The following is a 26,824-nucleotide window of genomic DNA, read 5'->3' on the forward strand; positions in this document are numbered from 1 at the left end:
TGAACATCCAATGTAATACTATAAGAAAATGACTGACGGTACTGGGAAACTATGGGGGGGAGGGGGATGGGATTAACAGTAGCAAATATCTGTCTGGGGATGGGGAAACTTCACTCATCAACAGGGTGCCTGAATGAAACGTAATTGTACACCTAACCCTTAACTGTACCCCACAAAACCATAATAAAAAATATTGATTAAAAAAAATTAAATTAAATTAAATAAAAAAAATAGAATAAAAAATTCTCTTTTTATCTTTTAAAAAATTTTTTCAATTTTTTTTTTTTTAAAGACAAGGTCTCACTACATTGCCCAGGCTAGTCTTGAACTCTTGGGCTCAAGCAATCCTCCCGACTTGGCCTCCCAAAGTGCTGGGATTACAAGCATGAGTCACTCTGCCAGGCAAAAGTTCTATACTTTTAAAGGCCACAGTTAAGATTATTTTTTTCACATCTCTGCTTTAATTTTCTACAATGTTATTTCTATTGTAGTCACTAAATTTAAGGCAGAAGTAGCCTGAAGACATATTGCAAATAACTTTTGCCTGTGTTTTTCTTAAATGACTTTTCCAAAATGAGAAAATTAGTGACAGCTTGTACGAGAATCCAAGTCTCTACAAGTTAATGTTTAAAAGCGAGAGAAAATTAACCTCTCAGCTTCCTAGAGAGTAAATATCTTTCACTTGTAACTGATTTCCTAGTTTCTAAAATAACTAGGTTTCTGGTTTGTTTTCTCTCATGCCAATAGATGAAATATTGATATGCATTTTTCTATCAGTTTACTCTATTAGCAGATGTCGAATCAGTGAATTTTTCAGTTTAAAATGGTTTAATATACTACATCCAGCCAGGCGCAGTGGCTCATGCCTGAAATCCCAGAACTCTGGGAGGCAGAAGCAAGATGACTGCCTGAGTCCAGGGGTTCGAGACCTGCCTGGGTAACTTGGCGAGACCTCGTCTGTACAACAAATAAAAAAATTAGCAGGATATGGTGGCACACCCCTGTGGTTCCAGCTACTTGGAAGGCTAAGACAGAAGGATCACCTGAGCCCAGCAAGTCAAGGCTGCATTGGCCATGAGCAAGCGTGCCACTGCACTCTAGCCTGGGAGACAGACTGAGACTCCTACTCAAAAAAATATATATAGATATATAGATATATATACACATACTATATCCATACCATGAATGATAAAATTGCTTGTTAGTAATACTTTATAAAAATAATGCCAGGCGCAGTCGGTAGCTCATACCTGTAATCCCAGCACTTTGGAAGGCTGAGGTGAGAGGACTGCCTGTGGTTAGAGGTTCAAGACCAGTCTGGGCAACTTGGCGAGACCTCATCTCTACAATAAATCAAAAAAAATTAGCTGGGCATGGTGGTACACGCCTGTAGTTCCAGTTACTTGGAAGGCTGAGGCGGAAGGATTGCCTGAGTCCAGCAGGTTGAGGCTGTGGCGACCGTGAGCGTGCCACTACACTTCATCCTGGGCAACAGAATGAGACTCTGACCCAAGGGAAAAAAAAGCAAAGTCTACTTACTCTGAATCTGCTGTGACACTATTCAATGCGCAGTCTAACAGGCCAACTCTATTTCGACTTCTTGGGTCCCAGCACTCCACTCTACCCTAAGCAAATTAAAAACAATTTTAAATACAAGCTGCTACTAGGAGACTCTTAAACACATCCAAAATGAAGCCTTATTAACAATGGTTATCTTATAGGAAACACAAATTTAACCTTTTATCTTATACCTCTTTTTAGAAGTGTTTAAATACCTTAACATGCACTGAATTTCTTCCATAATTAAAAAATGAAAAACTAGGTAATAAAAAAGTTCGAAAGGCAATGCATAATCCTTGATTGGACCCTGGAATCGACTGGGGGCAAAGGGAGAAGAGCTTTGAAAGATATTTTGGCAGCCAGGTGTGGTGGCTCACACCTATAATCCCAGCACTTTGGGAAGTGGTGGCAAGGGATTGCCTGAGCCCGGGCAAATTGGCAATACCTTGACTCTACAATAAATCAAAAAAATTAGCCTAGTGTAGTGGCATGTGCCTGTAGTTCCAGATACCTGGGAGGCTGGGGTGGTAGGATTACCAGAGCGACAGAGTGAGATTTTGACTCAAAAACAAAAAGATATTTTGGCAGTTATGGAAATTTTGGAAATTTTTAAAATTTAAGTAACTATTGTATCAATGTTAAGCATTTTGTATATAATATTATTGTATCAATATTAAGTTTCATAGCAACTTTAGGGTATTATAAGTTAACAAGAGAAAGTCCTTGCTTTTAAGAAATCCATTTACAAGTATTTAGGGATTAAATGTCACTGTCATGTCTGCAACTTATTTTCAAATGGTTCAAAAAACACATTTTTTTTTTGAGTTGCAGTCTCACTCTGTCACCCAGGCTGGAGTGCAGTGGCACACTCCTGGCCACTGCAGCCTCGATCTGCTGTACTGAGGAGACCCCTCCGCCTCAGTCTTCCAAGTGGCTGGAATTACAGGCAAGTGCCACCATGTCTGGCTAATTTTTTTTTTTTTTATTGGACAGATGAGGTCTCGCCAAGTTGCCCAGACTGGTCTCAAACCCATGGGCTCAAACAATACTCTCGCCTCGGCCTCCCAAAGTGCTGGGATTATATGCGGGAGCTACCACACCCGGCCTCCCAAATTACATATCTTTAATGTACACATACATATATTTTTTAATAAGAAATAAAGAAGGAAAACATACAAAATATATACAAATGACTACTAAACTTTTCCAAGATGCAAACTTTTTAAAAACGAAAAGCTGGAGGAAATTTTTTCAAACGATAAGGCTTCACAGCTCATGCCTGTAATTCCAGCACTGTGGGAGGCTGAGGCCAAAGGATCACTTGAGGCCAAGAGTTCAAGCCAGCCTAGGTAACATACTGAGCAAGCATCTCCAAAAAAAAGAATAAAAAGTAAAAATAATAAAAAAGAACCACACAAAAAAAAACAAGGGGATAACTATAGCATATTCACTTAACAGAACATTAGCCATCACAAAAAATGATGCAGATATGCATGCACTAGAATTATGTCCACAAAAAAACTTTTAAAAAACAGTATAACATTTGTGTTAAAAAAAAAAAAGTTTGTGCAAACAGAAAAACCTCTGAGAGGACAGAGAACAAATCATTCACAATGGAAACAGGCGTGGAGCAGAGCAGAATGGAATTATACTTATTACTTTATATTCTCATCTGTTCTTTGATTTTGTAATGATAAAAAATACTCAAGGATCTATTTTTACTTGTTTACTTTTTTGAGACAGGGTCTCACTCTGTCATTCAGGCTGGAGTGCAGTTGCACAATCATGGTTCAATGAAGCCTCCACCTCTTGGGCTCAAGTGATCCTCCCACCTCAGCCTCCCGAGAAGTTGGGAGTACAGGCATCTGCCACCATGCCCAGCTAATTTTTTTAATTTGTTGAAGAGACAGGGTCTTGCTCTGTTGCCAAGGCTGTCAAACTCCTGGACTCAACTGATCCTCCCACCTTGGTCTCCCAAAGTGTTGGGATTACAGCATGAGCCACCATGCCTGGCTATACAAAGTTTTTTTAATTGTTTAATATATTAACTGCCTTAAAAGTAAAATCTTAAAAATATATAGGAAGCTTTGATCTCATTAATCTTTCAATATTATTACAAATATGCATATTGCAGGCCGGGCTTGGTGGTTCAGCCTATAATCCCAGCACTTTGGGAGGCCAAGGCTAGTAGACTGCCTGAGTCCATGGGTTCAAGACCAGCCCAGGGAAGTTGGCAAAACCTTGTCTCTACAATAAATCAAAAAAATTAGCTGGGTATGGTAGCAAGCGCCTGTAGTTCCACTACTTGGAAGGCTGAGATGGAAGGATCAACAGAGCCCAACAGGTCGACACTAGGGTGGCCATGAGCCAATGCATTCCAGCCTGAGCAACGGAGTTAGACTCCAACTCAAAAAAAAAATGTATATTACAAAGACGAATAAAGGAAAAGAAATCTTTTAAAACAGAGGTCCCCCACCGCCAGGCTGAGGATTGGTACCAGTCCATGGCCTGTTAGGAATCAGACCACAGAGCAGGAGGTTGAGTGGTGGGCCAGCAGAGGCCTGCCTCCTGTCAGATCAGCGGAGCATTAGATTCTTATAGGAGCGTGAACCCTATTATGAACAGCGCACGCACAAGAGGGTTCCAGGTTGCATGCTACTTATGAGAATATAATGCCTGATGATCTCCCCCACCCCTTTCAGTGGAAAGATTGACTTCCATGAAACTGGTCCCTAATGCCAAAAAGGTTGGAGACTGCAGTTCTGAAACATGCAACAGGCAATTCCAAATGGTCTAGTCCCCTCAAAATGAGTTAATAAACTTAATGGACATAAAAAGGAAAAGTACATTTCAGAAACAAAAAATGGGTATGCAGATATAAAAGTCCAGAGTAAATACAAAATGATTTTTGAAGCATACTGACTTTCTATTACCTAAATAAGAATACTTCTATTGCAAAATTTCCACTTATGCACTTCAAAAAGCATAAATGCAAGTACTGAGTTTGACAATATCACAACTGTCATAGAAGAAACCAAAATTTAGCCTACATCAAAATTAATATAAAAATAATTTTTAAAAATCTGATCTAACTATGTTGATCAAATTGCAAGCCCTCAGTAATCAAGGAGGCCGGGCATGGTGGCTTATGTTTATAATCCCAGCAATTTGGGAGGTCGAGGTGGGAGGACTGCCTGAGCCCACAGGTTTGAGACCAGCCTGGGCAACTTGGCGAGAACTCATTTCTACAATAAATCAAAAAATTAGTCGGGTATGGTGGCATGCGCCTGTAGGTCCAGCTACTTGAAGGCTGAGGTGGAAGGATCGCCAGAGTTATGCAGTTTGAGGCTGCAGTGGCGATGAGTAGCATGCCATGACACTCCAGCCTGGGCAACAGAGTGAGACTCTGACAAAAAAAAACAAACAAAACAAAACCAAGAAATTTCAGGCCTTTGGGTAGCCCAACCTACTCTCCCCTCAACATGTCCCAGAGCTGGTCTTTTTTTCCCCTTTTTTGTTGAGTCTGGGTCTCATTCTGTCACCCAGGCTGGAGCAATGACATTATCACAGCTCACAGCAGCCTTGATCTCCTGGGCTCAAACAATTCTTCCACCTCAGCCTCCCTAGTAGCTGAGGCTACAGGTGCATGCCAACATGGCAGGGTTGCTCTTAAAACAGTTACTAAGGCCAGATGCAGTGGCTCACGCCTGTCATCCCCGTACTTTGGGAGGCCAAGGTAAGAGGATTGCCTGAGTCAAGGGGTTTGACACCAGCCTGCGCAACTTGGTGAGACCTTATCTCTACAATAAATTTTTTTTAAAAAATTAGCCAGGTGTGGAGGCACACACCTGTAGTTCCAGCTATTTGAAAGGCTGAGGCAGAAGAATCGCCTGAGCCCAGCAGGTCGAGACTGTAGTGGCCGTGAGCGTGCCACTGAACCCTAGCCTGGGCGACAGAGTGAGACTCCAACTCAAAAAGTAAAAATAAAAAGCAAATGGAGAACTATAGTAGGATATAATTTCATTTTTGTAAAAAACTTTAAAAATATGTATGTACACATATACATAAATGCATACAGTAATTGGGGAAAAAACCTCACAGGATACTACTATAAACCATTAAGAGTTACCTCTGGGATGTAGAACGTGGTGACCAGAAGGTACAAAAGGATACTTTTATTATTCCTGACATATTTGCATTTTTTTTACTATGAGTATTTATGATTGCTGTAAGTAAAAAATGCAAATCTAGAAAAATTCTTGACAATCGTGAAGGACACTGACTCAAAGGTACTGTAGTTTAAAAGAAAGATTCTATGTATGTGATTTACAATGTACTGAATGCTACTACACAGGATGTTCAAAGTACTATTCTCTACACCTTTACAGTTTATGCTGTTTTCATATAGGTTATTTCATGTGCTTCTTACCCACATGTCTATAAAGTTGGCTAAGTAAGTATTATTATCTCCATTTCACTATGAGAAAACTAAGCCTCAGAGAAAGTAACTGATTCAGTCATAAATCTACCTCATAAGTGTGTGCACTGAGACTCCACGACATATTGCCTCCCATCAAGAACAAGCGTGGCTGTCTGTAGGATTCGCCTGGGGTTTTCAATCCAGGAGTGACAGTGGGCTGTGCTCAGGCACTCACACCTTCACATCTAGTTCTGAGATCAGTATAAACATATGCCAAATCTGATGCACAATGGACACAGTGCATGGCAGTGCAAGAGCCAGGTCTTTGTGTAGAAGGATAAATGTTCTATACAAAAATCAAGCCAGAGGCTAACACCTCATTCTCATCCTGCTCTAAGGACCCAAGCAACTGTCTTTAAATAAAAACTCCATTCATTACCAGATATAAAACAAATATTCTAAAAAATAAAGTTAATATATGCGTACCTCTATTGTTCCTGTGGCAAACAAGCCATGCACTGAATTTATGTCACAAACATTATTCTCCCTATCAGAAAAGCAGTAAGAGACAAAGTATTAGTTAGCATCTACTTTAGAGGGAATAGGTATTATGCAAACTTTCTAAATAAACAGTCAACCCAAATTCTGTGGAGGAAGGAGACATACAGATTCTTTGCTAAGTTGCAATTGAAAACACCAAGGTATGAAATAGTTAAGTGCTTGGCTCAAAGTCACTGGAGTTTCTGATCCCCGGGGTGACATTCTACCTGCTGGATGACAAACAAGGAAAGACCTTGTTCTGAAATACTATTCTACCACCATGAGCAAAAAGGATCATTCTATTTTTTAATGCATTTTCTTCCACGGCAGATAACATTCTTAAAAGGACATGGGCTGTAACTATGACATCCTGACACTTGAGAGGCTCAAGCTGGGTATACTAATCTAAGCCTCATCTACTTTCTCTATAGAATGGCTATTCCACCTATCTCATGAGGTTGTTGTGAAGATTAAATGAAAATGACTGCAAAGTGTTCAGCAGTGTCCAGAGTATAGAGGACACGCATTAATAATAACTGCTATTAAAAACAGGAAATTGCCAGGTGTGGTGGCTCACGTGTATAATCCCAGCACTTTGGTAGGTAGAGGAGAGACAATTGCCTGAGCTTGGGGTTCAAGACCAGCCTGAGCAACATGGCAAGACCTCATCTCTACAATAAATAAAAACATTAGCTGGGCATGGTGGCACACACCTGAGGTTCCAGCTACTTGGAAGGCTGAGGTGGAAGGATCACCTGAGCCCAGCAGGTCAAGGCTATGGTGGCAGTGAGCATGCCACTGCACTCCAGCCTGGGAGATAGAGCATCCTACTCAAAACAAAACAAAACAAAACAAAACAAAAAAACAGGAAATTATACAACTAAAGAAAAGGTAACTTTATTATGCAACAATGCATCGTGAAGTTACAAGCTTTATTAAAGAAAAACAAACGTTCTTCAAGCCAATGTAAAAAAAAAAAAAAATCAAGAGTTTACTTGGTTTTAATCACTACATGTTCTTCTCACCTTTAAAAATACTGTCAAAGTTACAAGGAAAATTCAACAAGCTCTTTATATACACACACATACTAGTTGTATGGCCTTGGCCAAACTCCTTACCTACTCTCAGCCTCAAATGCCCTATCTGTAAGACAGTACTTACCACAAAAATATGTTTAAGTTTAAAGTAAGTTAATAAAAGAAAAATGGCTAAATAATTTCTGGCACTTAGTGCTTTTACTATTATGCTTATTGTTATTATTTGTTATGATGATGACACAAGATTTATTCCAAAAGAATTTCTCTTTGAGTAAAACATGTAGACTACAATGTATGATAAAAGGAAAACTTAGGCAGGGCTCAGTGGCTCAGTCTGTAATCCCAGCACTTTGGGAGGCCAAGGCGAGTGGACTGCCTAGCACGCAGGTTCGAGAACAGCCCGGGCAACATGGCGAGACCGCATCTCTACAATAAATAAAATAATTAGTTGAGTGTGGCAGCACACGCCTGTAGTTCTGGCTACTTGGAAGGCTGAGTCGGAAGAATCACTGGAGCCCTGCAGTTCAACGCTGGGGTAGCCGTGAGCGTGCCACTGCACTCCAGCCTGGGCAACAGAGTGAGACTCTGACTCAAATAAATAAATAAATAAATAAATTTTTAAAAGGAAAACTTAAAATAGTTTTAAATGTTGGCTAGCAAAAACATCAAAAAATAAAAATTTTAAACTGGCATCCAACTTAATCCAAAATTTCTCCCGAAGAGAAAATATCATAAAACAAAACCATGAATGAAAATTTAAAGAACATTACAAATAATAATAAACTGAGCTTTTTAAAAGTGAGCTTTTAAATTTTTCAGTATATTTTTAAACTTTTTAATTTTCAAGTAACCACCGAGGCCGGTGTGGTGGCTCACACCGGTCATTCCAGTACTTTGGAAGGTTAAAGCAGGAGGATTGCTTAAGCCCAGGAATTTGAGACCAGCCTGGGAAACACAGTAAGACCTTGTCTTTACAAAAAAATCAAAAAATTAGCCAGGCATGGTGGCACATGCCTGTATTCCCAGTTACACAGGAGGCTGAGATGAAAGGATCACCTGAACCAGGAGGTCCAGGCTTCACTGCACTCCAACCTGGGTGACAGAGTAAGATCCTGTCTCAAAAGAAAAAGTAATCACCAGATTTTTTAGAGAATTTTCTGTCTAAGAAAAAATCTGGGTTTGAGACCCACCTGGGCAACTTGGTGAGACCTCATCTCTACAATAAATCAAAAAAAAAATTAGCTGGGTGTGGTAGCACGCACCTGTAGCTCCAGCTACTTGGAAGGCTGAGGCGGAAAGATCGCTGGAGCCCCAGCAGGTCGAGGCTGTGGTGGCCAGGAGCGGCCATTGCACTCCAGTCTGAGTGACAGAGTGAGACTCCAACTCAAAAAAAAAAAAAGAAAAAGAAAAAATTTGGCCAAGCATAGTCCCTCATACCTATAATCCCAGAACTTTGGGAGGCTGATGCAGGAGGATTACTTGAGCCAGGAATTCAAGACCAGCCAGGACAACATACAAGACTCCCTTTCTACAAAAAATTAAAACAAAAACAAGAACTAGCTGGGCACTGGGATGCACACCTTTAGTTCCAGCTACTTAGAAGGCTGAGATAGGAGGATCAATTGAACCCAGGAGGAGATTGCAGTGAGTTATAATCATGCCACCAACTCCAGCTTGGGCAACAGAGCAAGATCCTATTTCTAAAAAGAAAAGAAAACAAAAAGTTTAACACTACTCTTTTTAATTAGGTTGCCCAGAATTCTGCTTAAATGTTAATACTATAAAGTATTCAATAACAAATCAAGCATATGGCTCCATCTTCTGGACAAAATAAATATAGCAGTATTACTAAAACAACTCACGCGGCATCAGTATGTAGAGGATTCAGGTACCGTCCTTGTTCTAAATTTAACCTATAAACTTCAGAACTGCAAAGCAATAAAGTTAAGAATCTGGTAAACTGCAGTGAAATTTTCTTTAAGTAAATATAAATTCTATAAACATATATATCACTCATATATACTTCCTTTGTAAAACTGATGCACAAATTTATTCTAAACATAAAAAACATTCACCTTATTTGTGAATTTGTTCATGTATATAAGTGACTTAAGCCTGGGCAACATAGCAAGACCTTGTCTCTACAAAAAATTAGCCAGCTATGGTGGTGCACACCTGAAACACCAGTTACTCAGGAGGCTGAGGCAGAAGGATCACCCTGAGCCCAGGAGTTCCAGGTTGCAATGAGCTGTGAGTGTGCCACTGCACTCCAGTCTAGACAACAGAGAGAGCCTCCAACTAAAAAAAAAAAAAAAAAATAGTGATTTAAACAATTCATGTGACTAAGAAATATTATGAAGTAGAATATTATTTACAAATGGAGAATATGAGATTCAAAAGTATATATAATGTATCTATATATATATATATAGAAAAAAGACAAGAAGAAAATAAAATACAATAAAATACTATTAAGGATCCTGAGTGGCATAACTATGGGTGAAAGTTCTTTCTTCTTTATACTTTTCTTTATTTTCTCAGTTTTCTAAAATGGAAATGCATTATTTTTATAGTCATGAAAAGGCAGCATTTAAAATAAAAAGTTTTAGAATACCATGCAATAGGGCTAAGAAACTGACTTCACCAACATTACCCTATGAGGTTATCTATGTCACCTCTCCAAATTTAGAGCACCATGCTAACAAAAGCCAAGGATGTAATTCCTAAATGAGTCAGTCACTTAGGAATTATACCCTTTAAACAACTTAAAAGCAGAGGGCTGGACGCAGTGGCTCACGCCTGTAATCCTACCACTTTGGGAGGCCTAGGCAAAAGAATTGCTTGAACCTAAGAGTTCAAGGTCAAACTAGGTAACACAGTGGGACCTCATCTCTACAAAAATCAAAAAATCAGCCTGGCGTGGTGACATGTGCCTGTAGTCTCAGCTGCTCAGGAAGCTGAGGTGGAAGGATCATCTAAACACAGACGATAGAGGCTGCAGTGAGCCATGATCGTGCCACTGCTCTCCAGAATGGGTAACAAAACAGAGTGAGATTTTTGACTCAAAAAAAAAAAAAAAAATTAAAGGCGGGTTCACATCTTATTTGTCTTTAAAGCCCTCTCCCAAATTTAACTAGAGTCCATAATCACATATGACCTATTAATCACAAAGTGATCCAGACAGAAATTCATCACTGAAACTGAACAAACTTAAAGCAAGATCCACAAGTTATAAGAAGGACACAGAAATCTGAGAAATAAACAGAAAAATGAAACAATATTGCCTCTCATTAACTATGGTAACTGAACTATATTGAACAGGCTTACATACTTCCCATCAGTATTTCCTGGATTAACCACAGTGAAATGTAACTATCATAAATATTTTTGACATTAGAAAAATACTTTATTGGCTGTACATGTGGCTCACGACTGTAATCTCAGCACTTTGGAAGGCAGAGGCCTCGAGAGGACTGTCTGAGCCCAGGAGTTCAAGCAGCCTTGGCAAAATGGCAAGACCTTGTCTCTACAGTAAATCAAAAAATTAGCTGGGCATGGTGGTGCATGCCTGTGGTTCCAGCTACTTGGAAGGCTGAGGTGGAAGGATCACCTGAGCCCAGCAGGTCGAGGCTGCGGTAGCTGTGATTGTGCCACTGCACTCCAGCTTGGGTGACAGAGTCAGACTCCAACTCAAAAAAAAAAAAAAAAAGAAAGAAAGAAAGAAGACTTTATTAAGCACAACACTAGGTGTTAAACATTATAATAACAGTACTTACAAACAAAATACAACAATATGTGGAAAACAAAAATTTGTTTCCTTTTTTCTAAGGATTTTTTTAATAGCCACATACTGCTGGGTACAGTGGCTCAAGCCTGTAATCCCAGCACTTTGGGAGACTGAGACGAGAGGATAGCCCACCCCACAGGTTCGAGATCAGCCAGGGCAATATGGCAAAACCTCATCTCTACAATAAATAAAAAATTAGCCAGGCATGGTAGTGCACACCTGAAGTTCCAGCTACTTGGAAGGCTAAGGCAGAAAGATGGCCTGAGTCTAGCAGGTCAAGGCTACGGTGGCTGTGAGCATGCCACTACACTCCAGCCTGGGCAACAGAGTAAGACTCAAACTCAAAAAAAAAAAAAAATAGCCACATATCACTTTTTCATTAAAGCAAGCTATTTAAATAGCAAAAATGTACAAGGAATTCAAGAACAGAAGTTGGCTGTTTTAGGAGGTAGCAAGGAGAAAGAAAAAGTAACTAGATCCAATACCTTGCACCAACAAAGTATAAGTCACAGGATGGATAGTGGTAAGAGAAATCTCTCCCAAACTTTGGTATTCTGGTTTTGTAGTAAAAACCTGATTGCGAATGAAATTCAATATATCTATCATTATGTAAGAAGACAATCTGAAAATAAAACAAAAACATTAGTTTGCTTAGGTTTCTAGTTAAGGCGTTTATTTCATCATCACTAAAACTGGGAAGCAAGAAAAACCCTGCTCTCTCTCACCCTCACTTTGTCTCTCCAGGCACATTAAATACACCTGGGTACACACACTCTACATCGTGGTTAAGAATCACACTCTCTACCAGTTTCTTAATGCCATTTTGTATCCTGACAGCTTTGCTCCAAACTGAAAGAGTTCTCTAACTGAGAGATGTGAAACACAAGTCCTTTATTTACCTGGCACCAGCATTTCATACTGTAGAGCATCACACAGTAACCTCAATGAGTAATTTCCCATTTTGCTTAACATATTTCAATAATTCCACAACTGTCACACAGGGTTTGATAAACTCCCTGCATGAACTTTATTTATTTATTTATTTTTGAGTCAGAGTCTTACTCTGTCACTCAGACTAGAGTGCAGTAGCACACTCATGGCCACCACAGCCTCCACCTGCTGGACTCAGGTGATCCTTCCACCTCAACCTTCCAAGTAGCTGAAACTACAGGCACGAGCCACCAGGCCCAGCTAATTTTTTTTTTAATTGTAGAGATGAAGTCTTGCCGAGTTGCCCAAGCTGGTCTCGAACCCCTGGGCTCAGGCAATCCTCTCGCCTCTGCCTCCCAAAGTGCTGGGATTATAGGCATGAGCCACCACGCCCTAAGAATTTAACTTTAAATGTACTAAAATGGTATCTTAAAAATCAACAGATGGGCAGGGCATGGAGACTCATGCCTATAGTCTCAGCACTTTGGGAGGTTGAGGCAGGATTACTTGAGCCAAGGAGTTCAAGAACAGCCCTGGCCACATAGTGAGACTTCGTCTCTACAAAAAAAAAAAAAAAAAAAAAAAGAAAGAAAAAATTAGCCAGGTGTGGTGGCACACATCTGTAGTCCCAGCTACCTGGGAGGTTGAGATGGAAGGATTGCCTGAGCCCAGGAAGCTGAAGCTGTGATGAGCCAGGATCGTGCCACTGCACTCCAACCTCGGAGACAGTGAGACTCAGATTCAAAAAAAGAAAACAAAAGCAATAGATGGTATTTTAAAGGCAAATGTATTAATATTTAGAGGAAATATATGCTAATATTACATGTTCCAAAACATCTGATAAATGACTACCATAAGCAAAAGAATAACTTTTAGGCCAGGTGTGGTGGCTCATGCCTGTAATCCTAGCGCTTTGGGAGACAGAGACAAGAGGACTGCCTGAGCCCAAGGGTTTGAGACCAGCCAAGCAACATGGTAAGACCTCGCCTCTACAATAAATCAAAAATTAGCCAGGCGTGGTAGCACACGCCTGTAGTTCCAGCTACTTGGAAGGTTGAGGCGGAAGGATCATCAGAGCCCAGCAGGTCAACACTAGGGTGGCTGTGAGTGTGCCAGTGCACTCCAGCCTGGGCAACTGAGTGAGATTCAATCTCAAAAAAAAAAAAAAATTAGCTAGACATGGTGGCGCATGCCTGTAGTTCCAGCTTGGAAGGCTGAGGCGGAAGGATCACCTGAGCCTTGTAGGTCGAGGCTGCAGTAGCCATGAGTATGCCACTGTACTCCAGCTTGAGACTCCAACTCAAAAAAAAAAAAAGAATAAGCTATAGCCCATAGTTTCCAAAACTTCAGACAATATGCAAAGCCATGTCAACTAAGAAAATGCAATTTTCCTTTAAGATATTTATTTGATATCACTCAAACTCTTCATTTTAAAATGAACAGGACCTTTCCTGACAATTTTATAACTGTTGAAATTGGCCGTAAGAGTTGAAAGATGGACTAATGACACCAAGAAAAGAAACAAATCTATTTAGCTGTATCTTAAACTGTTTCAGAATTGTCACAACTACTTGCAGCATTAAAAAAACTAAACATCGGACATGCTAGTTTCCTTTTCATTAAGAAAATGAAAGCTACCTGGCAAATAAATCCAGGTTAAATGCAAAAATCAGAATCACAAATCCAGAATATAAGATGGTCTAAAAAAAGAAAACTGCTGTCATTCCTGAAAATATAAGTGAGGTTACGTATGTGATATGAAAAACTAATTGTGATATTAGATTGGTCAAGGGCTATCTCTGTCACTATTGTTTAAAAGACACTGCACGTAATATATAAACCAAACTAAAAATATATTCATAGAAAATGATAAGTTATATTTTACTACATAGCCACTTTTAATGTAACAAAGGAAACATCATAAAAATGCTTATCATGAAAATAAATTCTACTGATTCATTTCTTGGGTCTACTCAGCATAAACCAATGCTGTCAAACATACCTTTGAGTAGTCATCAGACAAAGTCTCAAAGGTGACAACTGAAAAACAAGAAATAATAGGAAAAAATACAATTATCAATATTCTTAATAAAAATGTAAGCTTGATGTAAAGATTCTAATTCAACACAGAAATTATACATAAATACTAATGTTTCTTTTCTGTCCCTAATCCAAACAAGAATACAATTTCTCAATATGTGTCAAATAGATTTCTTATAGACCTGAAACCAACTCACAAGATGACTTCTAAATTTTGCCACTGTTTTTCTGAGATGTTCAAAACAAATTTTAAGACTTTAAATGAATAGACAGTTCTCAAAAGAAGACATACGAAAAGCCAACAGATACATGAAAAAATGCTCAGCCTCAGTAGTCATCAAAGAAATGCAAATTAAAACTACATTGAGATACCACCTAACTCCAGTCAGGATGGCCATATCATCAATAACTCAAAAACAACAGATGCTGGAGAGGATGTGGCGAAAAGGGAACACTTCTACACTGTTGAGGGTATAAACTACTAGTACAGCCTCTGTGGAAAACAGTGTGGCAAGTTCTAAAAGACCTAAACCTTGCATATGACCCCGCAATACCCCTACTGGGAATATACCCAGAAGAACTCAAATCACTCTATAAAAAAGATACCTGCATATGTGTTTATTGCAGCATTGTTCACAATAGCACGAACATGGAACCAACCATGCTGCCCAACAAAAGAGAACTGGATAAAAAAATGTGGTACATATACACGATGAAATATTATGCACCCATAAAGAAAAATAGAATCATGAACTTCACAGCAACTTGGATGAACTTAAGAGTCTATAATCCTGAGTGATCTCTCATAGAAACAAAGAACTGAGTATCACATGTTCTCACTCATAAATGGACCCTGAACAACTATCACAATACTATAAGAAAAGGATTGCCGGACTCAGTGGCTCAGCCTGTAAACCCAGTGCTTTGGGAGGCCGAGGTGAGTGGATCGCCTGAGCCTGCGGGTTCGAGATCCGCCTGAGCAACTTAGCGAGACCTCATCTCTACAATAAATCAAAAATTAGCTGGGCCGGGTAGCGCGTGCCTGTAGTTCCAGCTACTACTTGGAAGGCTGAGGTGGAAGGGTCACTGGAGACCAGCAGGTCAGGGCTGCGGTGGCCGGGAGCAGCCACTGCACTCCAGTCTGGGTGAAAGAGTGAGACTTCAACGCAAAAAAAAAAAAGAATCCACCACATGTTCAGATTGAGACAAATGTTTTCCGGGGGCAGCAGCTTACACCTATGATTCCAGCACTTTGGGAGGCCGAGGTGAGAGGACTGTCTGAGCCCATGGGTTCAAGACCAGCCTAGGCAATTTGGTGAGACCTCATCTCTAGAATAAATCAAAAAATTAGCTGGGCATGGTGGCACGTGCCTGTAGTTCCAGGCACTTGGAAGGCTAAGGCGGAAGGATCACTTGAGCCCAGAGGGTCAAGGCTGCGGTGGCCATGAGCATGGCACTGTACTCCAGCCTGGGCAACAGAGTGAGATACCAACTCAAAAAAAAAAAAAAAAAAAATAAGCAAGTAGCACACACCTGTAGTTTCAGTTACTCAGAAGGCTGAGGCAGAAGGACTGCCTGAGCCCGGGAGGCCAAGATTGTGGTAAGCTCTAATTGTGCCACACCAGCTTGGGCGACAAAAAAAACACATACACAAAAAGGGTGAACGTTAGGAGAATGTGCATATAACTCCATAGAACACATAACCCATTAACTTCTTTTCCCTCAATCCCAAACACTAGGCCAAATGATAAAAGTACTTGAACTTTCCCATTTTAACTTGCCCTTAGTGCTAGTAAGATTGCTAAGAATGACTCCAGTGAACTTTAACCTTGTTCAGAGTGTGGGTGGAACCTGTAAACTGATGAGACATTGCTCCTGTGATTATATTACGCTATATGGCAAAGTGATGATTTATAATCATATGAGCCCTTAAAAACCAGAATTTTCTCTGACTGGCGGCAGAAGGGGAAGTCAGAGAGATCTGAAGCACAGAAAGGACCTGAGCTGCTGCTGGTTTGAAGGATGAGAAATGCAGGCAGCCTCTAGGAGCTATGAGTGGTCCCCAGCTGACAGTCAGCGGGAAACGGGGACCCCAGTCCTACAAGCACAATAATCTGAATTCTGCCAACAACCTGAGATAGTCTGGAAGCACACTTGCCAGGCACCTTCCAATAGGACCTCCAACTGGCCAACACCCTGCTTCAGCTCTGTAAGCTACTAATTGGATGTTTTAAGACACGACGATAGTACCGTAATTTGCTATACAGCAATAAAAACTAATGAAAAACCATTCCCATTTTAAAACCAGAAAAGCATACAAAAATAAAAAGATATTTTCATGAATTCAAATTTAGCCTCTTACTCACCTTCTGAATCTAAACACCTTTCAAACTTCAAAGATAACTGATAGGTGTCATAACATCGAATCCGAGGTTTATATGTTCCTACAAAAAAAAAATTATGTGAAGTAAAACTTAAAGACATATTTCCAGTCAATAACCTGCAGGCAAGTTGATTGTACTTTTTGTTCAAAGACAGGCAATTTAAAAGCAGCCCCTCTCAAACATCCTAAGAAAGTGAGCAAATGATAAACAAACAAATGGTAGAAAATGAATAACACAAGTAACTTACAAACTTTACAAATAATCTAACAAAAGCAGATTAAAATAACAAAATACTTTCTGTCCATCAGAATGATAAAGATTAAAAAGATGGTTAATATCCATGTTGGTCGGTGTTTTCAAACTCATATATTGTGTTGATTAGTATAAAATTGGTAAAACTTCTTTAGAGGACCATTCAGCAATATTTATAAAATATGTGATGTTTATAAACACTGAATCTATATAGTTCAACTTAAACAAACTGAACCTACAGAAACATATGCCCAAGTATAACAAAGATATGAAGAATATTCACTACAGCATTAAAAGTGGTCAGGCCGGGCACGGTGGCTCAAGTCTGTAATCCTAGCACTTTGGGAGGTCGAGGTGAAGGGACTGCTTGAGCCCAAGGGTTTGAGAACAGCCTGGGCAACTTGGAGAGACCTTATCTCTACAATTAAAAAATTAAAAAACTAACCAGGTGTGGTAGTGCACACCTGTAGTTCTGGCTACTTGGAAGGCTGAGGCGGAAGGATCATGTGAGCCCAGCAGATTGATGCTGGGTTGGCCATGAGTGTGCCACTGCACTCCAGCCTGGGCGACAGAGTGAGATTCCAACACACACACACATACAAATGTTCACCGACAGGGAATTGCTTAACTAAATGATGGTAAATCCACACAAGGAAACTTTATATCATTCATAATGCAGATGAGGCACACCTATAACTACCAACATGAAAAGCAGCCCAAACATAAAGTGGAAGCACAGGGAAGGCTGCAGAATGACATGTATCATATGATCCCAAATTTGTAAAACTAAACAATGATAACATTGTACTTTATACAGCAAAAGCTGAAGGAATAAGTACTAACTTCACGATGACTGTCTGTCTATCTCTGCAAAGTGGACTTTTGGGGACCTCCACATCTTATGTAATTTTGTAATATTTGTGTTTTTTATAAGCTTATTGTGTTTGTAATTAGGAAAATAAGATTTTTGTTTTTCTGAGTCGGGGTCTCGCTCTGATGTCCAGACTGAAGTGCAGTGGCACAATCACAGCTCACTGCATCCTTGACCTCCTGGATTCAAGCGATCCTCCCACCTCAACCTCCCAAGTAGCTGGGACTACCAGCACATGCCACCATGGTTGGCTAATTTTACTTTATTTTTTGTAGAAATGAGGTCTCACTATGATGCCCAAGCTGTTCTCAATTCTTCTGCCTTAGTCTCCCCAAGTGCTGGGATTACAGACATGAGCCACGATACCTCACCAAAAAAATTTTTTATTTATTATTAAATCCAAGAAAAACTTCTTAAAAATAAAAGACTGAGGGAGCTCTACATTTAGTAGATCAAAGCTCAAGATTTTATTTTTTAAAAAGAAGTTTTAAAACCAGTGGATAGGGCATGGTGGTTCACACCTATAATCCCAGCACTTTGGAAGGCAGAAACAAGAGGATTACCTGAATCCAAGGGTTTAAGACCAGCAACTTGGTGAGACCTTGTCTCTACAAGAAATCAAAAAATTAGCAGGGCATGGTGGCACACGCCTATGGTCACAGCTACTTGGAAGACTAAAGCGAAAGGATCACTTGAACCCAGCAGGTTGAAACTGCAGTGGTCGTGAGCATGCCACTGCACTCCAGCCTGGGCAACACAGTAAGACCAACTCAAAAAACAAACAAAACAACAACAAAAAACAGTAGATACACTATGAGCTCCACTGTTGTATGACAACCATTTTAATAACTGTGTATATGCACATGAATGATTTGAAAGGCTATATATAAAATGGCTAATATATCCAGAAAACTGCCAGGCTCAGTGGCTCCACCTGTAATCCCAGCACTCTGGGAGGCCGAGGTGAGTGGATTGCCTGAGCCCGCGGTTCGTGACCCACGTGGGCAACTTGACGAGACCTCATCTCTACAACAAATCAAAAATTAGCTGGGCGTGATAGTGCGCGCCTGTAGTTCCAGCTACTTGGAAGGCTGAGGCGGAAGGATCGCCAGAGCCCAGCAGGTCGAGCCTGCGGTGACCAGGAGCAGCCATTGCACTCCAGTCTGGGTGACAGAGTGAGACTCTAACTAAAAAAAAAAAAAAAAAAAAAATATCCAGAAAACTTCTCTTTTGGTTTATTTTGGGAATTTTGTTTTTGTTTTTTATTTCTGTACAAAAAATTTTTAAAGTTTACAAGTATTATTTTGGTCATCAGAAAAAAAAAGTGGCCAAAATAAATAAAAGCAGTACCTCTATTTCTTGATCTTTCATCCCAAGTCCCAATAAAGATTAACAACAATACTAAGAATAGATTTGAATCTCTCATGATTATAAATCTAATGCTTCTAGAAGGAACCAAGAAGCTGGTTGGTTAGGTCTGTAACAAATCAATACTTAGCACACCCCCTGGATTAACTTTCTAACTAGGCAGAAATCCCCTCAATCGTATTCAACTTGTTTTTAGCCTCAAGACCTGGAACACCAAAGACAAACTGAGAAAGAGGTAGAGACAAAGACCTAGAAAGAGATCAAAAGAAGAACGTCTATCAAGCGCAGAGAAGCAACTGACATCCCAAGTCCACTTCACTACTACTACCAATACCACAAAAAGGCCTCTAGAGAGAGGAAGGGAGGGTGCTAGTGTGCAAAGAAGGACAGGAAAGTAAAAAGATCTTTTTAAAAAGGCCTCTAGAAAAACTAAGCCTGGCCGGGAGCACTGGTGTGAATCCATGAATTTCAGACCAATTTGGGTAATAGAGCAAGGCCTCATCTCTACAAAAAAATTTAAAAAGAAAATTAGTCAGGTGTGATGGTGCATCCTTATAGTCCCAGCTACTCAGGTGACTAAGGCAGGAGGATCGCTGGAGCCCAGGAGTTTGAGGCTACAGTGAGCAGTGACTCTGTCACTGCACTTCAGCCTGGGCAAGAGTGAGTCCCTGTCCACCATGGCAGCCACTAGCCATGCCTGGCTATTTAATCAAAGTTAACTTTTAAAAATTAAGTTTCTCAGTCTCACTAGGCATGCTTCACATATTCTTTATAAAATATCTTTCTTAAGGTAAGATACAACCAGCCAGGTGCAGTGACTCAAGCTTATAATCCCAGCACTTTGGGAGGCCCAGGCAAGAGGATTGCCTGAACCTAAGGGTTCGAGAACAGCCTGGGCAGCTTGGCAAGACCTCGTCTCTACAATAAATCAAAAAATTAGCCAGGTGTGGTAGCGCACGCTTGTAGTTCCAGCTACTTGGAAGGCTGAAGTGGAAAGATCACCTGAGCCCAACAGGTCAAGGCTGCGGTGGCCATGAGCATGTCACATGAGCATGTGAGCCTGGGTGATAAGAGTGAGACTCCAACTCAAAAAAAAAAAGATTCAATCAGCCAGGCACAGTGGTTCACACCTGTAATCCCAGCACTTTGTGAGGCCAAGATAGGAGGACTGCTTGAGTCCAGGAGCTTGAGATCAGCCTAGGTAACGTAGTGAGACCTTAGCGCTACAAAAAACCAAACATGTATCCAGGTGTGGTGGCGCATGCCTGCAGTTTCAGCTACTTGGAAGGCTGAGGTGGAAGAACTGCCTAAACCCAGGTGGTCAAAGCTGCGATAAGCCGTGATCATACCACTGCACTCCAGCCTGAGTGGCAGAGTGAGACTCAGACTTAAAAAAAAAAAGTTAAAGTAAAGCCAAAGGGCTCTGGACAAGTCCCTTAATATCTCTGGATCTATAAAAGAAAATGAATTAAATCTCTAAACGTCTTCCAGTCTTCAATGTCCACATATATTGGATTTCCTCAATTCTCTTTACCAGTTTCTGAACATAAAACTGGAAGCTAAAAGATGTGGACAAAATCAGCTGGGCGTGGTAGCGTGTGCCTGTAATTCCGGCTACTCGGAAGACTGAGGCGGAAGGATCGCTGAAGCCCAGCAGGCGAGGCCGCGGTGGCCGGGAACGGCCACGGCACTCCAGTCTGGGCGACCGAGTGAGACTCCAACTCAAAAAAAAAAAGATATGGACAAAGTGAGTGCTGAGACAACCACTAACACAGAACAAAAGAGACTGGTCTGGCTGGGTGCAGTGGCTCACGCCTATAATCCCAGCACTTTGGGAGGCTGACATGGGAGGACTGCTTGAGCCCAAGAGTCCGAGACCAGTCTGGACAACACAGCAAAACTTCATCTCCACAAAAAAAAAAAAATTGACTGGCATGGTGGTGTGCACCTGCAACACCATCTACTCAGGAGGCTGAGGCAGAAGGATCACTTGACCCCAGGAGGTCAAGACTGTGGTGAGCTGTGATCGTGCCACTGTACTCTACCTGGGCAACAGAGTGAGACTATGACTCAAAAAAAAAAAAAAAAAAAAAGAGACACCGGGCTGGGGGTAGTGGCTCATGCCTATAATCCCAGCACTTTGGGAGGCCAAGGTGAGAGGACTGCCTGAGTCCATGGGTTCGAGACTAGCCTGGGCAACTTGGCAAGACCTCATTTCTACAATAAATCAAAAAAAGTAGCTGGGAGTGGTGGCACATGCCTGTAGTTCCAGTTACTTTGAAGGCTGAGGTGGAAGGATCACCTGAGCCCAGCAGGTCAAGGCTGTGGTTGCCGTGAGCGTGCCACTGTCTTTTTGAGTCCAACTCAAAACAGAAAAAAAAGAGACGGGTCTGAGTACAAAGGTGTTACAAAAAAAAAAAAGAAGTGTCTGGAAAAGGAATATAGATGCTGTCAAACCAGAAAAAAAAAAATGTGTGTGAACAAGACAGGATATAGGCACCACAATCACAATCAACAAAGGCTGAGTAACACTGTTCAAAATCCTACCACATTAAGACTCCCATATCTCATGGTATCTTGATAATGAAGAATACTGTTAATGTATGTAAAAATCTTAATGATATAAAAAATGAGTACAAGATACAAAAAATCATGTTAAAAGTGACTTTTCTTGAAACCCTCATTCATTGTCGGTGGGAGTGAAATGATACTACTTTGAGAAAACATCTGGTGGTTTCCAATAACACTAAACATACACCTACCCCATGACCTAGCAATTCCATCCTAGGCATTTACCAAAGACAGATGAAAGCATATATTCATAAAACAGAATTCTATAGGATTGTTATAGAACTTTATTAAAAATATCCAAAAAATGAAAATAGCCCAGGTGTTCATCATATAGAAAAACAAAAAATAAACTGCAGTAAATTCATATGATGAAATACTATTTGGTAATACAAAAAGAACAAGCCATTAACACATATAACAATATGTATGAGTAGGGCACAGTGGCTAACACCTATAATCCCAGTACTTTGAGAAGCTGAGGCTGAAGGACTGCTCAAGGCCAAGAGTTCAAGACAAGGCTGGGCAACACAGCAAGATCCCATTCTCTGTAAAAAATAAAAAGCACAAAAAGGAACTGAGACCTGCTGCTGGCTTGAAGGTGGAGTTGACCATGTAATGAGAAACACAGGCAGCCTCTAGAAGCTAAGAATGGACATTCTTTTACCATAGAAAATGCTCTTGGCACAGTGGCTCACACCTATAATCTCAGCACTTTGGGAGGCCAAGGTGAGAGGACTGCCTAAGCCCACGGGTTCAAGACCAGTCTGAGAAACTTGGCGAGACTCGTGTCTATAATAAATCAAGAAATTAGCTAGGCATGGTGGCGCGAGCCTATAGTTCCAGCTACTTAGAAGGCTAAGGTGGAAGGATCACCTGAGTCCAACAGGTCGAGGCTGCAGTGGCTGTGAGTATGCCACTGTACTCCAGCCTGGGCGACAAAATGAGACTACAACTCAAAGAAAAAGAAAAGAAAAAAGAAAACGTCCTCGTGTCCCTGGTAGTTACTCCCTGCTCCCGCCTGTACAGAGGCAACCACTGCTCTGATGTTTTTTCCATCATAGACAAGTTTAGCCTGTCTTAGAACTTGATATAGATACAGTCATACATCACATATTCTTTCTGTGTAGGATGAGTTTCATCTAGGATTTTGTATTTGAGATTTACACACATTGTTTTGCTTTGTTTTAGGAGACACAGGATCTCACTCTGTCGCCCACACTGCAGTGCAGTAGCTTGAGCATAGCTCAGTGCAGGCTCAAACTCCTGTACTCAAATGATCCTCCTGTCTCAGGCTCCTGAGTAACTAGTTCTGTGGTAGGTACACACCACCACACCTGGCTAGAATTCATGTTATTTTTTATTTTTGCTGGCCTCAAATGATCTTTCTGCCGTAGACTTCTAAAGCATTAGGATTACAGGTATGAATCACTTCACCTGGTCAGAATGTTCAATATCTTGAAAGGTTTTGGGTTACACAGGTGTGTGCATGTGTCAAAAACTAATCAAATGGTAAACTTAAGATCTATGCATTTCACTGTATATAAATTTTACCTTGAAAAAAAGCCATAAATATTGGTAAATATTGAACTCTAGTTAACAATATGCATGCTATCTTCAACTTGTTCTGAAATACATCAAAAAAACAAGATAGACAGACATGTGATGAGGCAAATATAGTAATCTATTTATTGCAGAATTTAGGTAGAGAATTAATAGGTGTTCACTGCAATTTTTTCACTATATGTTTCAATTGTTTTAGAATAAAATGCTAGGATTAAAAAAAGGAACCTTTCCCACCACCACATTCCTGGTGTGAAATGGACAAGGGGGTTACTGATGCGCATGCCCCAGGTGGTCTCTAAGCCAGTTCCTGCCTTGGTGGTCAGCTCCCAACAAAGCATCCTGGATAGATGGCCTACTGTGCTGCAGGTGTATCTGATAAGAGTCTAGCAGCTGATGGAGTAGAGCAAAAGGATGTCTCAACAAATGAAATACTCAGTGAGATATCTGAGCCCCTGAAAGAGTTTTATGTGGAAACCATTTTCACATATCGAGAATATTTTGTTCCAGTTACTGAAAAGATCCTCAACTATTTGAAATCATGGACTAGTGGCCCTGGTGCAGAATCATGATTGAATACTGAATTCTGAAAACTAGGACTTTGGTTCAGCATTTAAATTAGATATATGCCTTGATTTCCATTTTATGCTTATGAAAAGTATGTACTTAATTTTGCTGTAAAATAATATCACTGATAATATGCAATACATATTTTATTTAAGGAAAAAAAAAAAGAAATGTACGAGGGAAGAGTCCAAAAAAATCCGGGATTTATTTATTAAAAATTGTGTATTTATTCTTACATGTTTAAACTTCAGTCCCTTCAAAGTATTCTATGTTAGATGCAATATACCTAGCAAGATATTTTTCCCACTGCTCAGAACAGTTGTTGAAGTCGTCAATTCTGACGCCTTTTGGTGCTTCTGCCATTTTTTTGTTTCGCCTCTTCCACATCGGCAAAATGTTATCCTCTGAGGAATTTTTTCATCCAAGAAACAAAGAAAGTCACTTGGGGTGAGCTCAGATCAACAGGGAGGGTGGGACACAGTGGTCATGCCATTTTTGGTCAAAAACTGCCGAACACTCAGCGCAGTGTGGGCAGGTGCATTGTCATGGTGGAAGAATCAGTCACCTCTTCACCACAATTCAGGACATTTCTACCACAAATCATGACACGACATCCTCAAAAATTCCAGATAAAAACTTTGGTTGACCGTTTGACCCAGAGGAACAAATTCTGAGAATACTACAAGGGGCTTGTCCTCCAAAAGACAATTCTGGGGTTTTTTTGGTCCCCCGCAACAAAGCAAGACCTCATCTCTACATAATCAAAAAGATGCTTACCAGTTGCTAAAATATACTGTCCATCTTTTGACACCTTAATAGTGGTACAAACAGTAGGCATTTCAAAATCTTGAATAAGTTCAATTCTCCTACGGACATCTACAAAGAAAAAAAAACTAGTTTAACTAACATGCAGTATTTCACATAGGAAGACAAAGCGTGCTGAGCAGTCAGCAGCTACAAACAGGTAAAAACACGTCCTAAATGCTTTCAAACCTTAGGAAAGGACAACAGTACAGTCTAACCCTTAAACAGCAAGGGTTTTCTTTTTTTTAGTTAATACATTATTTTTCTAAGGTAAGCATTTTATTCTTACCTTTCAAAAAGGAAAAATTCTAGGCTGGGCACAGTGGCTCAAGCCTAAAACCCCAGCACTTTGGGAGGTCAAGGTGAGAGGACTGCCTGAGCCCGCACGTTCAAAACTAGCCTGGCCAAGTGAGACCTCGTCTCTACAATCCTCGCACTTTGGGAGGCCGAGGCAAGAGGACTGTTAGAGCTCAGAAGTTCAAGACAAGCCTAGGCAATATAATAAAACCTCATCTCTACAAAAAAGTGAAAAACGTAGCCAGGCTTGGTGGTGCATGCCTATAGTGTCAGCTACTTGGGAGGCCGAGGCAGAGGGATCACTTGAACCCAAGAGATTGAGACGGTGGTGAGCTATGCTCACGCCACCGCACTTCAGCCTGAGTGACAGTGTGAGACTCCAACTCAAAAATTTTAAAAAAAAAAAGAAGGAAAAAGGCAAAAATCTTCCACTATCTTAATTCTACTGATTTTCATAAATCCTCACTGATACATAATAATGAGTGAAAGCATTACATGGATCACTAATGTAGTTAAAGTGGGGGAAAAAACGATACTCACCTACATCTTTCTTCTGTAGTGCTCTCTTCTTCCTATCAGAAAGCCACTTAAAGAAAATGAAGAGGCTTTATTTTAAAACAAATATACACACATGCTCATATTAAAAAAATTCAAACCATAGGAATATGGCTTATGTAGGAATATGTAATACAGAAAGTGAAAATATTCTGCAATCCTAACAATACTCTTAACATATCTTCTGGATTTTTTTCTTGCGTATACTTAAATATGTTAGATAATAAATTTTTTGAAACGCTATGTTTTACACAAAAGAAAACTAATTCATGTAACCAATCTAAGGATAAGCAGTAAGACTCAAATACTGTTACATATTCATTGTAACTAATATATGGAACAACTTCATTTAAGAGAAATTTTAAAAAGTAAAACATTAAAAGGAGAATGTACCCTACAGAAATATATCTTTTACAACAAATAAAAGCAGATAAATAACTGACCAAATAGTCAACATTTGATAAGAAAATGATACTTGTTACATAGTCACTGATACCAGATTTTGCTCTGCAATTAATGTACTCCCACTCAGCAAGCAGCATAATTCCATCGCATGAACAAGTGCCAATGATGAAGCGCTTGCCAGTTATGATTATCCTAAAGCAGTTCTTAACCAGGGGGAGTTCTGTGCCCAGAAGGCATTTGGCAATTTCTGAAGGCTTATCTGATTGTCACTGGGGGACACGTTCTTGACATCTGGTGGGTAGAGGTCAGGGATGCTACCAAACGTCCCACAAGGCATAAGATGACAACAAGGACCTGTCTAGTCCGAAAGGTCAATAATGGCGAAGCTAAGAAACCATACCCTAAAGAAATAAAGGAAAAGCAAGAGAAAAATTCAGAGATGCCATTTCTAGGGCAGGCATGGTGGTTCACACGTGTAATCCCAGCACTTCGGGAAGACAAGGCAGGAGGATTGCTTGAGCCCAGGAGTTCAAGACCAGCATGCGCAACGTAGTGAGACCTCGTCTCTACAAAAAGACAAAAAATTAGCCAGACGGTGGCACAAGCCTATAGTCCCAGCTACTCGGGAGGCTGACACAAGAGATCACTTGAGCCCAGGAGTTGGAAGCTGCAGTGAGCCATGACCATGCCACTGCACTCCAGTTTGAGTGACAGAGTAAGACTCTTACTTAAAAAAAAAAAGGCCAAGTGCGGTGGCTCACACCTGTAATCACACCACTTTAGGAGGTAGAGGCGAGAAGAATGTCTGAGCCCAGGGAATCAAGATCAGCTTGAGCAACTTGGAGGGACTTTTTCTCTACAACTTAAAAAAAAAAA

At 40.4% G+C, this 26,824-nt stretch overlaps 1 protein-coding gene across 5 annotated transcripts in view; it reads right to left on the minus strand.

The window, feature by feature from the left end:
* Positions 1–26,824, minus strand: part of NOL10 (nucleolar protein 10) — a 128,392-nt gene that overhangs the window by 96,514 nt on the left and 5,054 nt on the right. For 3 of the 5 annotated variants that reach the window (XM_021716272.1, XM_021716270.1, XM_008065536.1), the window contains exons 2-9: positions 25,529–25,574; positions 24,665–24,763; positions 16,681–16,758; positions 14,277–14,314; positions 11,830–11,966; positions 9,420–9,485; positions 6,467–6,527; positions 1,540–1,625 (exon numbers count right to left, since the gene is read on the minus strand). In XM_021716272.1, the coding sequence (XP_021571947.1) occupies positions 1,540–1,625; positions 6,467–6,527; positions 9,420–9,485; positions 11,830–11,966; positions 14,277–14,314; positions 16,681–16,758; positions 24,665–24,763; positions 25,529–25,574 (611 nt within the window). The remainder of the gene's footprint in view (positions 1–1,539; positions 1,626–6,466; positions 6,528–9,419; positions 9,486–11,829; positions 11,967–14,276; positions 14,315–16,680; positions 16,759–24,664; positions 24,764–25,528; positions 25,575–26,824) is intronic. The other 2 variants (XM_021716271.1, XM_021716268.1) reach the window with 2 other exon arrangements.

This window comes from Carlito syrichta, unplaced genomic scaffold (genome assembly GCF_000164805.1).
Source record: "Carlito syrichta isolate Samal-C Ts95f unplaced genomic scaffold, Tarsius_syrichta-2.0.1 Scaffold308652, whole genome shotgun sequence".
NCBI classification, from domain to species: domain Eukaryota; kingdom Metazoa; phylum Chordata; class Mammalia; order Primates; family Tarsiidae; genus Carlito; species Carlito syrichta.